The 12,481-nt window shown below is 41.2% G+C and overlaps 1 protein-coding gene across 11 annotated transcripts in view; it reads left to right on the top strand.

Moving 5' to 3' along the window:
* Window positions 1-12,481, top strand: part of USP34 (ubiquitin specific peptidase 34) — a 118,517-nt gene that overhangs the window by 93,127 nt on the left and 12,909 nt on the right. For 6 of the 11 annotated variants that reach the window (XM_077176263.1, XM_077176264.1, XM_077176268.1 and 3 more), the window contains exons 54-68: window positions 794-858; window positions 955-1,030; window positions 1,128-1,175; window positions 1,531-1,662; window positions 2,796-2,876; window positions 3,976-4,061; window positions 5,297-5,465; window positions 5,552-5,626; window positions 6,181-6,332; window positions 6,745-6,793; window positions 6,885-6,989; window positions 7,106-7,150; window positions 8,110-8,214; window positions 10,117-10,264; window positions 11,236-11,870. In XM_077176263.1, coding sequence (XP_077032378.1) covers window positions 794-858; window positions 955-1,030; window positions 1,128-1,175; window positions 1,531-1,662; window positions 2,796-2,876; window positions 3,976-4,061; window positions 5,297-5,465; window positions 5,552-5,626; window positions 6,181-6,332; window positions 6,745-6,793; window positions 6,885-6,989; window positions 7,106-7,150; window positions 8,110-8,214; window positions 10,117-10,264; window positions 11,236-11,870 — 1,971 coding nt within the window. The remainder of the gene's footprint in view (window positions 1-793; window positions 859-954; window positions 1,031-1,127; window positions 1,176-1,530; window positions 1,663-2,795; window positions 2,877-3,975; window positions 4,062-5,296; window positions 5,466-5,551; window positions 5,627-6,180; window positions 6,333-6,744; window positions 6,794-6,884; window positions 6,990-7,105; window positions 7,151-8,109; window positions 8,215-10,116; window positions 10,265-11,235; window positions 11,871-12,481) is intronic. The other 5 variants (XM_077176269.1, XM_077176271.1, XM_054630735.2 and 2 more) reach the window with 2 other exon arrangements.

Raw genomic sequence — 12,481 nt, 5'->3', positions numbered from 1 at the left:
GTGTCTTCCTTAGGAGATGGTCATGGGATAGGAAGGGAATTAGGATTTACGTTTTATGTGAATTTTTGATGTTTTCTTAATCTGTCCTGTATATGGGATAAATCCCTTTTTGCCACCTGGAAAATTTCATGTCCCTGCTCCCTCTGGCCAGAAGTGTTGCTTCAGCATCTGCCACATTTTAGGTTCTTCATTGAAAATGTCTCTCCATTCCTAGCCAGCAAATCAGATCATGCTTTTATCCTTCTTGGTCTTAAAAATATGAATAGATTTTTATCAGAGTTAAATGTTTAAACTGTATTGCTGTGAAAATCACTATGAATTGATGTGATCAAAACCATCACTTTAGAGAGAGGAACAGGGGACATGCAGAAATCCTGTTCTGGTCTAATAATGGAGATTCAAATCTTACTCTATAGGAATTTATCAGAAGTTCTCAGAGCTCATCAAGCTTTGGGTTAGACTTCAGCTGTGCTTCTTTTTAAACTTGTTCTTCTCAAAATTTTAGCCCAAAACTCTGAAGAATTAAGTTGTAAAAATGAGGCCACAGAAAGAGGAGAAGGTTTGAAGCTCTGTTCTGCAGTCCCATGGCAGGCACGACCAATACTCACTGCAGTATGAATAAAACAGCTCTGAGCCAATTCTTTAAACTAAAGAAAGTGCTCTCACAAAGATTTTTTTGTACTGAAAAATTTTGTGGCTTTTAGCCTTGGAATCATTTAAATATTTTTAAAATCATGCTTAAGTAGTGAAGTAAACTGCTTTCTTGTGTCTGATGGTAGCATTTTTTCTTCAGTGGATATGGCATGATAATATGCAGTTCCTTCAAGACAAGAACATTTTTGAACATACATATTTTGGGTAAGTTTTTCTTTTAAAATGTAATATTAATGCTTCTTTTCTTCTTGCAGATTATCATTGTTTATTTTAATTAACAAATAAAATTACTGACTCTAGGTTTATGTGGCAGTTGTGTAGTAGCATCCCAAGTACACTACCAGATCCAAAAGCGGTTTCTCTGATGACAGCAAAGGTAAGAATTTCCAAAGAATCTCATCCTCTCTTAACTGTTTCCTTGTTGACAGTTTAATTCATGCATTCTAAATTAATGGTTCCATTTTTTTTTCCAGTTAAGCACTTCCTTTGTACTAGAGACATTTATTCATTCAAAGGAAAAGGTATTCCATTTATTTGTAAATTCTCATTAAGTAGCTGCATGAATCTAGTGAAAAGCAGATCTTTACTTTCCATTTTAAAAGTGGGACTTTGAGCTGTAAAATTACTATATATGATGCAAAGTTAATGTTTAGAGTGTCATTTACTCATTTATAGTGAGCACAATGGAATATAATGTGTATGTGAAAGTGTATGGACTGGTATTATCTGTAGGTGCAATGTATTATTAATTCATAAAATGTTTATTGTTTATAATTCTTAAGATTTGGTGCTTTACTGAACCATTTAGAAATGTGTAAAGATTATGCTGAAATTCATTATTTGAAGTTACAGTTTTTCCTGTATTTCTTTTTACAGCCTACAATGCTTCAGTGGATTGAACTGTTAACAAAACAGTTTAATAACAGTCAGGCAGCTTGTGAAGTAAGTGACTTAGGAACTCAGCAAAGTACAAACCAACTTTCTATATATTGTTTAACTTTCCTGGAGGTTCGTATCCCTGGAATATTTTGGACTATGAACTGCTGTATTTGGTATATTTGTGCTCTGTGAGATGAAATTCATCCTCTCTGATTATTGCAGATCCTGGGGAATGACTTAACTTTTATTTGCAGAAACCTCTCTTGAGACCACAAGCCCAAATAATTTTGTCACTGGAATAAGAGAGAGCCAGCGTCACAAACTCTTTATTTGATTAATTTTGACGTAGTGACTTGTGTAGTGAAGACCTGCTTAAATTAACTCACACAAGAGACATGGAAGGACAAAGAATTTGCTGTGGTCTTGTTGAAAGCAATTTTGAGATATTGAAGAAAAGTTTTGAGGGTTTCTGTGATAATTTAAATGTACAAGGAGCCTAGCACAGACTGTGTCCTGCCTTAGACTGTATTCAGTAGAAAGGAGTTAAATCCATGATGCTTTTATAAATTGATTCAAATTGGATAAATTATGTGACATTCAGTATTTGGGTGTACATTTGTCTCAGTGGGGTGTAGTCCTGAGATGTTTGAGTGAAGATGTTTAATGTAGTAAAGAATACTCAAGTACAGTTAAAAGTAAGAACGTTGACTCTTCATTTTAAACTGTCTTTCCTTGTGACTCAAACAAAATTCTGGGAGTGAGAAGACTGAGCTGTGTTATTTGCTGAGTCTGACTTGGAATGAGTCATTCTCTGTTAGTTTTATACTTTTTGGGTCTCTGGAGGCCGTGAGGCTTTTCCACATGTTAAAATGCAAAAGAGATCTAACTTGGGAAGCTCTGTTTAATCCTATCACTCTTGTACAAGATTCTTCAGGTTATACTTTTTTGTAAGCATAGTTTTTATGCTGTTGACATCACTTTGCAGGATAAGTGTGTTCTTCCAGGTAATTTTCTAATGGCATGCAGAGCACAGGGATAAGAAGATACCAGATATAAATTCATATTGCTGTTTACTGCCATTGATCTTTATTCCTTTATTCCTTCATGCACAGAAGACATTTTAGATTTCCCTTGGATTAAAACTTGCCTATTCCTTAATAATAGTAACATCGATTTCTCTTCAGACTTTAATATCATGCAAAACAGAAGATTGGACTAGAGCAAGTGTGGAACAAAACTAACACAGTATGTATCTTCTGCAGTGGTTTTTGGATCGTATGGCTGATGATGATTGGTGGCCAATGCAGATTCTAATAAAGTGTCCCAATCAGATTGTGAGGCAGGTAAGAAAAAAGTTCCTTTCCAAGTCAGGTTGTTCTGCTTGAGCTGTGAGCAGAAACAGCCTGGTCTGGTGGCTGATTCTGCCAGTTTCAGTGAATACCTGAGTTGGCTGGAGGTGTTTGGCCATGGGAGTGGTACTGTTTGAAACAACCCCAGCACAGCTGTACAGGCAGCAGCACTAAAGCACAGTAGATGCAATTTAAGGTTTCTGCCTCTCCCTCTTGATCTCTACAAATCTGAACACTTTACATTAAAAAAATGGTTTTTTTCTGAATTAATTCAACAGTAGTTCATCAAGCTCTGCCATCAGAAAACAAAAAAAATATCAAGCTGTTTACATTCAGTACTCCTCAAAGCTCCAGTTTGACACTTGTGTAGTAAATTTTTGTGGGTAGAGGTAATTTTATAGTATTATACCACAAAACTTTGTTAATACCCTTTTCTGGGAATACTTTAAAAAACCCCCTATATTAGTAGCATTTGGACTTTCACAAATCCAGCTGTTAATAATGTCACTTACAAGTGTCCTTTCTTTGCAAGTTGTTCAGGTATAAACTTTAACAGTTACTCTATGTCACCTGAATTCTTCAATTGGATTTCTGGCTATTAAAGTGATATTTCCATGCAGACCCATACAGAGTTTTTGGATGCAATGCATCAGTAAAAGAATATATTTCATGGGAAAACTCTGTGCAAGGTAGGCAAAGTCTTCTCATGAATGCTTTGCAAATAAAAATTACTGGAAGGAATTTCCTTCAAATTTTCACATGAATTCTATGAGCCAGCAGCAAAATTAAAAAGCATCTTGCCAAAAATATCAAAATGTTTCAGGCAGTAGAGATAGAAGGAAAAAAGCAGAGTCATGTTTGAGTGCACACCAATATTAAAGGCTGGGTTTAGGGTTCCTCCATGAGATCTGTTCATAAAAACCAGGTTTGGCTCTACTGTTAAAATTCAATCTCAGCTTTGTCTTTCAAACTTTGCACCTGTGAGGAGCTGGCAGTAGGACTTGGAGACAGAATATTCTTTGCTTAGGAGTGACACATTGTCCTTTTTGTGAAGGACTGAGGGTGTGCAGCTCATTCCCTTCTCTGCTTGCAGATGTTCCAGCGCTTGTGTATCCACGTGATCCAGAGGCTGAGGCCAGTGCATGCTCACCTGTATCTGCAGCCAGGAATGGAGGACTGGTAAAATAAACCCCCTGCCACCTTCTGGTCATTGCTGCAGCTGCTTTTATTGATCAGTCACTCAAAGCAGTCATGGAAAGCTGGAATAGTGCTAATTGTTCTTCTTATTCTGCCCAAACTGCTCAGATTTATTTAAAAATACCAGTAGGGTTGCAAAGGGCAGTGTCACATGGTTTGAAACATTTGCTCCCTTAGAGTAGGTTTTCAGCATGGTCTTTGTTTTTCCTATCACTTGGACACTGCAAGTGTAAATCTCAGTGCTCAGACTTGAGAATCCTTCTGTGAATTGGATCTGGAGGCACAAAGGTGGAAGTTTTTATTTGTACATCCTGTAAGAGTTTGGAGATCAGAGTTTAATCCTATAACTAAATTGCAGGTTTTGTCAAAAAGGAGGAAGGGCCCTCCTGGATTCTCCTTTGCTCTGCTTATCATCAAGAAAACTGTCACTTTATCTCCAATTACTAGATACTTAAACTCTTTTTGATACATGATGAGAAGAAAAAAGTGGTTTTTCTTTTACCTCTTGTGTTAAAGTTGTGATTGTGCCAATAAATTTTCCCCAGAGTGAAAATGGCAGAGTTAGTAATAACTGTGCTGCCATATCAAAATTCAGGACATGAAGATACAATTTTCATGGCAAAAAGCAGAATTGAATTTGCTTTGGAAGCCTTACTTGTGTCTGTGACTTGGCTTTGTTCAGTGACAAGGTCCAACCCTGAGCAGATGTCTGAGGCTGAAATTCTCATTAAGTAGCTGTATGAATCTAGTGAAAAGCAGATCTGTACTTTCCATTTTAGAGGTGGGATTTTGAGCTGGAAAATGACCATATGTGATGCAGAGTTAATGCTGAGAGTGTCTGAGGCTGAAGGTGGATGGTGCTGTTGTGTTCAGGAGGGTGCCCTGCCTTGGTTCCGTAGCTACAATTGCATTCCCAATAAATTCAACAAGCAAATCAAGAGGATGATTTTAAGTAGGAGATCCCCAGTACTGTTGTTCTGAGAGTTCTTTTCCTGAGCAGCATCTTGATTCACAGCCCCAATTTGATCAACTCTTCAGCATTTCAAGTGCCTGACGCTCCCTCGGGTTGGGCTGGCTGTTACCCAGGCTGTGGCTAAGGGCTGTGAGGGGTCTGAGAGCAGCAGGAATTGCAGTGAATGCTCTGTTTGCACTGGCTCAGGGTGGCTCTGTGCCGTGTGCTGTGTGTGCCATGGGCACGCTGGCTGTCGTTGCTGCAGCTCTGATGACATGGACGGGCCCGTGGAGGACATCGGCAGCCGCTCGTGCGTGACGCGCTTCGTGAAGACGCTGCTGTCCATCATGGAGCACGGCGTCAAGCCCCACAGCAAGCACCTCACCGAGTACTTCGCCTTCCTCTACGAGTTTGCCAAAATGGGAGAGGAGGAGGTGGGTACAGCCCTGGCTTTGGGCAGGTGCTGCTGGCTCTGCACAAACGGATTTTCAAATAATCCAATCATCCCTGCGTTTTTCAGAGCCAGTTCTTGCTCTCCCTGCAAGCCATATCCACAATGGTCCACTTCTACATGGGAACCAAAGGGCCTGAGAATGTAAGTTGGAGTATTTTATATAACGAGAGCTAATCTTGCCTCTTTTGCATCTCTCATCATTACTGCTGTGTCTTGAAGCATCTTTCAGCTGTTACATTAAAATTGCTTCACTTCCACAATTGTTTTCAATGTTTAAGTGAATAGAATATTTAAAAAAATATGTTGACTATTATTATTTAGTATAGAAATAGGCACTGACTAAAAGCAATTAAAGTTGCCCTTAACTTGATACTAATGGTAATGCTATTAACAGTTGATTACTTACTCCTGTTGTACATGTTCTTAAATTTAGGTTCTTAAATTAGGTTCTTAAATTTACCTGCTCTTTTTGTGGAATAGACCATATCTTCAGCCAGCCTACCTCTTGCATTTGTAAATACGATTTTGCATGTGCAAAGTGCATGTTTCAATGTGAGAGTCAGTTGATTAGGTACTTACCTGCTTTGGTTCATGCAAGTTGATGAAGTTGTTTGCTATAAAGGGCAGGGTAATGCAAAGGCCTTTGAAATGAAGGCACAGAATGTCCACACTGAGGTTTTCTGGTTTTTCCTTAGCCCCAGGTGGAAGTGCTTTCTGAGGAAGAAGGGGAGGAAGAGGAGGAAGAGGAAGATATCCTTTCTTTAGCAGAAGAGAAATACAGGCCTGCTGCTCTTGAAAAGATGATTGCCCTGATTGCTCTTCTGGTGGAACAGTCTCGCTCAGAAAGGCAAGAGCTTCTGAAAAAACAAAATCCGTTTGGAATTTACAGTTCAGAAGGGAGTCAGAGATATTGTGGGTTTGTCTGAGGGTTTTATTGTGGGCTTTTTTAGCAGCATAAATAAGCTTGTGTATGAGCCCATGATATTTTTAATAACTTAAAAAGAGACTGTCATTGTCCCACACCCAAATGAAAGACCTGGGTTAAATACTTGAACACATTCAATTGGCCACATTTGGTTTTCTTTTGTTATCTCGGTCAAGTACAGCTTTTTTTTTTGTTGTTGTTCAGTTTGCATCAACATCTTTATTGTCTCTTGTATATTGTGATACTGAAGGGTATGAGCTAACTCTCAGTCCTGAGTGTCTCCCTAACCATAATAATGGCTGAGATAAAATGATAATTTTCTGTTGTGTTTTAGGCATTTGACCTTGTCACAGAACGACATGACAGCACTGACAGGAGGAAAGGTAATCAAGTTAAAAATGGCTGCTATAGCCTGCCAAGCCCTGTGTGCTGTGTAGCTGTGGGCAGTGAGCTGGATCTGCTTGTTTCTTGCAGGGTTTCCCTTTTTTATTCCAACATATCCGTGATGGGATCAACATCAGGCAGACCTGCAACCTCATTTTCAGCCTGTGCCGCTACAACAATCGCCTGGCAGAGCACGTGAGTAGCTCTGGAGCTGCTCTGTGAGATCTCCTCGAGCAGTCTCATGGGGTAATTGGTGTTATTTCAACTCAATAAACACAAGTCTAATGGGTTTTGTGTGTTTTCTTTTCAAGATTGTGTCCATGCTGTTCACATCTATAGCAAAGCTGACTCCTGAGGTATGTAAACACACCACCTGTCCAGTAAATAATCTGTGGTCATATTTCCTGGTTTACATCACAGAAATAATCCTTTGCTCATCAAAAATCTTGCATGGAAGATGGAAGTTTTTGTGCCATTGAACGAAGTCTAACTGCACTGTTTGTGGAATTTTGTAAAACAGAAATTTGCTGTGCCACTTGGGATGAAAGTTTTATTCAAATCAAATAACATTTCTAGATTCTCCAACCATAGGAATTTCTTTTAAAAAGTTGGTAACATTAAAGCATTGTGTGCAATAATAAGTGGAGATAATTACTTATTATCAGACTCTTAAAGATTTGGGGCACTGTTTTGCAGTTCTGTGCTGGCAAACACATTTCTCATTCAGAGTAAATTCCTGCCCTGGTAATAACAGAAATACTGAGAGTTCCAAATGGATTCCAGATGCAAAATATATAATTATACTTGTAACCACTTTGTTGAAACGTTGTTAAAAACTGGATGAGTCTTGGCAGTGTAAAACCTCCAAATGAGATGCTTTTGGATAAACTTCCCAGGGTCCATATTCCATGTTATGTAAATACATTAAAATGATAACTTATCCGAGCTAGTGATAGAAACCATGATAAATGGGTGAATTCTTCAGCAATGAGGAGCTTGATGCTTTCCTTTTTCCAGAATAATGTCTATATTTCCTATAAATAAATACATATATGTATATTTCCTGTAACTTCTCCTAGACTGATCCTGTCTCATATGATCCTGTTGCTTTGCCCTGTGACTGTAACCAGTGGCTTAATTTATAGCTATATATGGATTATGTACAGATTAAATAGTAAGGGATTAAAGTATTATGAATGTTCATGTCTGAAGTTCGTAGACAGACACTGAGATTTTTTTAAAATACTCTTAAAAAAAAAGGTGGATGAAATGAAATAGATGAAATTGAATATTTCCCCCCTTTTCTGCATTACAGGCAGCCAATCCTTTTTTCAAATTGCTCACCATGCTCATGGAATTTGCTGGTGGACCTCCAGGAATGCCACCCTTTGCTTCTTACATTCTGCAGAGGATATGGGAGGTACAATATGTAAAATAAAACAAAGCTAAATTTTCTTTCTCTTGTTGCTTCTTTTATGTCTCTTTTGCTTTTTGTTGTCATCCTTCCTTCATCAGTCCATGATTTTTTAATTATCATTCCTCTTCTGAATAAACTGCAACAGCCAATAGACATTAAAAAGTTCTATTGTAACTTAATGGCTCTTCCTGTTTAAGTTCAAATTTTAGTTTATTGAGAAATTAATTGATTCATAATAAGGGCCTAGAATGCTTTTTCTAGACAAATTCCACATTGTTTTCTGTTATCCTTTTGCAGGGACTGTAAAATGTTTCAACACCCATCATTTGGTTGTGGGTTTTTCTGGCCTTTTATGTACAGATTGCTTGAATATTCATTTGATATTTTTGGTTCTCTGTAAAATGTCCATTAACACTTTTAATGCATAAAATAGTGCCAGACTGAGTCTGCTGGATAATTGCTGTGTGCAGGACCAACCTTGCTTGTGTTTCCAAATGAGAGAGAGACTTTTGAACCAAATGGGCACAGGGATGAATTCCTTTATCTGAGTCACAGATGAGCATTAAAGGTTTCTGTTCACCTGCTGCTCTCTGAGCTCCTGGTACAGTTCAGTGTCTTCATTCCTGGCTGAGAGCAGCATGGCCAGCCTGGAGGCTGCTGAGGACCAGCTCATTCCCTCTAATTCCCTTTAAAAATGGAGCTGGAGCACTCTGGGAGGAACATGGATTTGCTGTTCCAAAGGGTTTCCTGTGGTCAGGAGAGGCTGTAGGATCACAAGTGATGTGATGGATGAGTTCACACAGCACATCTCAAGGGGCACAGTGACACCCAGCTGGTGACACAGGTCCAGGGATATAAATTGTGCAGGCAGGGATGTGAGAGCCAGCAGTGAATGCACAGACTTGGGGTGTAGGCTCCACTTTCACAGCCTCTCCAGCTTCTGGAAGTCATTAAAAGTGATTGAGCTCTGCAGACACTGAGAAATGATTGTAGCTTTCTTGGACATTCCCTCCAGCCATTACCCAGGAAACCTGACAGAGCAATTTGTCATTTCTAAATAAAGGGAGGAGATTGTTCTTAAGGTGTTTATTTTTAAAATGAGATGAAAATTTTATAAGGAGAAATTATGGTCGTGTCAGCTGCTCATGTTCTTCAGGTGGAGTAGGGGAACTGGGAACAGCTTCAGCAACCCAGTTACTACCTCTGGTTCCTTAGAGTAAAACTTCTTCTTGTCTGGGCACCTGGGCCTTGAGGTAGAAAGAAAGTTGTTTTTAAAAACTAAATAAAAGAACAAATGACATTTATTGGCCTCATGTCAACAGATTTCCAGCTACACAGAGCCAGAAAAGCTCAGGAAGCTTTGTTTTCTCCTTATTCTCTCAAGGTTTGCACAGCAGCATTCATTGCCTTTGGAAAGAACTGGATGGATTTATTCCTTGAAATTGTATATTCAGTAAAAAGGCAGTAGTTACCCTCAGCATGAAGCTGTATGATCATCTTTGCATAGCATTTATTTTCTTTTCATGTAACTTATAAATATACTGATTCAGTGTTAAGGCTTTGTGTTAGATATTTTTAAAAAATACTTGCCTGTAAAGACAAGGTTGTTCCATCTTGGTGCTTAGTATTTCAACTCCTAAATATCTCATAATATGCAGAAAGAATAAGCAGAGTAATTTTCTGGGCTTAGACTGAACTTTCAAAACTCTGAACAAGGTTCAGAAGCACAAACCAGTGAAATTTAATAAGGTTTTCTTTGTGTGCAGAGCAGCTCAGTCTTGCAGGAGCTTTGATAGCCCTAAGTGATTTTAAAAAGAAACGTTGAGGGTGATTTTAGGGGTTTCTAATACAATCAGTGCATAGTAGGAAGATGAACGTACTCCTTTTGATCCCCCTCTGCTGCAGGTGATTGAGTACAACCCCTCGCAGTGCCTGGACTGGCTGGCTGTGCAAACCCCTCGCAACAAGCTGGCTCACAGCTGGGTCCTGCAGAACATGGAGAACTGGGTCGAGCGTTTCCTCCTGGCACACAACTACCCTCGAGTGAGAACTTGTAAGTGGATTTTAATTGGAGAAAATTTGTCACCTCTTGCAGTGAGTTGCATGCTCCTGCGTTTGTCTTTTCTTCCTTTTCTAGTTCTTTTAGAATTGCTGGGTTTTAAAATCTTGGGATAATTGTGGTGTCTCATGCAGAGGTGTTACCAGTTTTGATGAAAAAACTGTTTTCCTTTGGTACCTTGAATGATACGTTGGTAGGTTCTTTATTCTAAGAGGTTAATCTGCAAGGTCCAGGAAAAGCTAAAGAAGGAAAAGGGGTAATTCCAGAGGTTTTCCATTCTGTCCATCACGTGGCTGTACAGTAGGTGGGAGGAGTACATATTGTTCTTCCACAGGAATCTCCAGCTGAGTCCTTTGAACTTGTGGATCAAGGAGAAGCTGTCTGTGCTTTCTCCCAGATTCCAGGGTATCCTGGCTCTCTGGTTTGTCCTGATGGGAATCACACTGTCACATGGCCAGAGAACATTTTCAGCCTTCCCTGTGTCCATTTTCTTAACAAAGGAGGCTCCACAGTACAGGCCACTGACGTTTAACACGTTTCTGTGGCTGAGGGAGATGAGAAAACTGGAGGTACAGCTTTGCAACAGGCTCCAGTTGTAAACATCTCTGAGGAGGTGATGGCCTCTTGGTTGAGCCATGGACAGCTTCACTCATGGAAAACCTCTGGGATGCATTGTGTGATGGGATCTGGGGTCCCATTCTGTGCTGGGATGCATTGTGTTAGCTCAGGGAGAGCCAGGCAGCAGCCAGGGATGTAGGTGGCACATCCCAGCACCACTTTTAATGTGCTTTGTGCTACTGTTACCCGCTTGGGTTTTTTCCTAGCGTGAATACAGTAACACCAGCTTCTGTAAAACGCTTAGAAATGTGTAAATGGAGCAGGGGGTGCAGTTGAATTGCTGTTTGCATGGCTGTTACGCAGGTATGTCACTGTCAAAGGTGTAACAAATCTGTTTTTATTTGAAGCTGCAGCCTATCTCTTGGTGTCGCTTATTCCGAGCAATTCCTTCCGTCAGATGTTCCGCTCGACGCGCTCCTTGCACATCCCCACGCGGGACCTGCCCCTCAGCCCCGACACCACTGTAGTCCTGCACCAGGTCTACAACGTGCTCCTGGGCCTGCTCTCACGGGCCAAGCTCTACGTGGACGCCGCCGTGCACGGCACCACCAAGCTGGTGCCCTACTTCAGTTTCATGACCTACTGCTTGATCTCCAAAACCGAGAAGCTCATGTTCTCCACGTACTTCATGGACTTGTGGAACCTCTTCCAGCCCAAGCTCTCGGAGCCCGCCATCGCCACCAACCACAACAAGCAGGCCCTGCTGTCCTTCTGGTACAACGTGTGCGTGGACTGTCCCGAGAACGTGCGCCTGATCGTGCAGAACCCCGTGGTGACCAAGAACATCGCCTTCAACTACATCCTGGCCGACCACGACGACCAGGACGTGGTGCTCTTCAACCGCGGCATGCTGCCCGCCTACTACGGCATCCTGCGCCTCTGCTGCGAGCAGTCGCCCGCCTTCACCCGCCAGCTGGCCTCCCACCAGAACATCCAGTGGGCCTTCAAGAACCTCACCCCGCACGCCAGCCAGTACCCAGGGGTAAGTGACCACCATGTGCCAGTCCCTCATTCCCCTGTCCCCTCTTGTGGGAGCCCAGAGCATCCCTCTGGCTGTCCAGGAGGGCCAGGACCCCTGCCAGGGCCTCAGAGACCCTGGCACAGAGCCCAGAACACCTGGGGGTTTGATTGTGACCCGTGGAGCAAATTACCAACCTTACATGAAGATCAGCAAGCCACAACAGTTTAGGTAGAACAATAGTGAAGTTATCACAGGGTGGAAAAGCAGATTTTAGGGTTTCTGGTATGGGGGTTCAGGGGGCAGGATGGAGGGAACTGGGTGTGTCCAGCCTTTCTCCTTCTTCTTCTTGGCCTCCATCTTCTGCTGTGATGTTGGCACTTCCAGATTGGTTTAGAGTAGAAGCTCACTGTCCAACACAGGTGATAGGTATTGGGCAGTAATTGTAAATATTGTACAGGTAGTTTTTAGTATAAAGACATAACCCCACCCCGGGGGCAGGCACAGTGCCTCTGTCTGTCCTGCTGGACGGACCTCAGCAGGGCAGGAGAAAACTTTTTATAGATAAGGAACAATAACCAACCTTGAGAATGGGAACTGAAGAGCTCTGACTCCTCCTTCAAGTGCTGGGCTGG

Source organism: Agelaius phoeniceus, chromosome 3, assembly GCF_051311805.1.
Source record: "Agelaius phoeniceus isolate bAgePho1 chromosome 3, bAgePho1.hap1, whole genome shotgun sequence".
Lineage (NCBI taxonomy): Eukaryota > Metazoa > Chordata > Aves > Passeriformes > Icteridae > Agelaius > Agelaius phoeniceus.
Note: the sequence above shows the minus strand (reverse complement) of the source record. Positions and strands in the feature narration are given on the sequence as shown.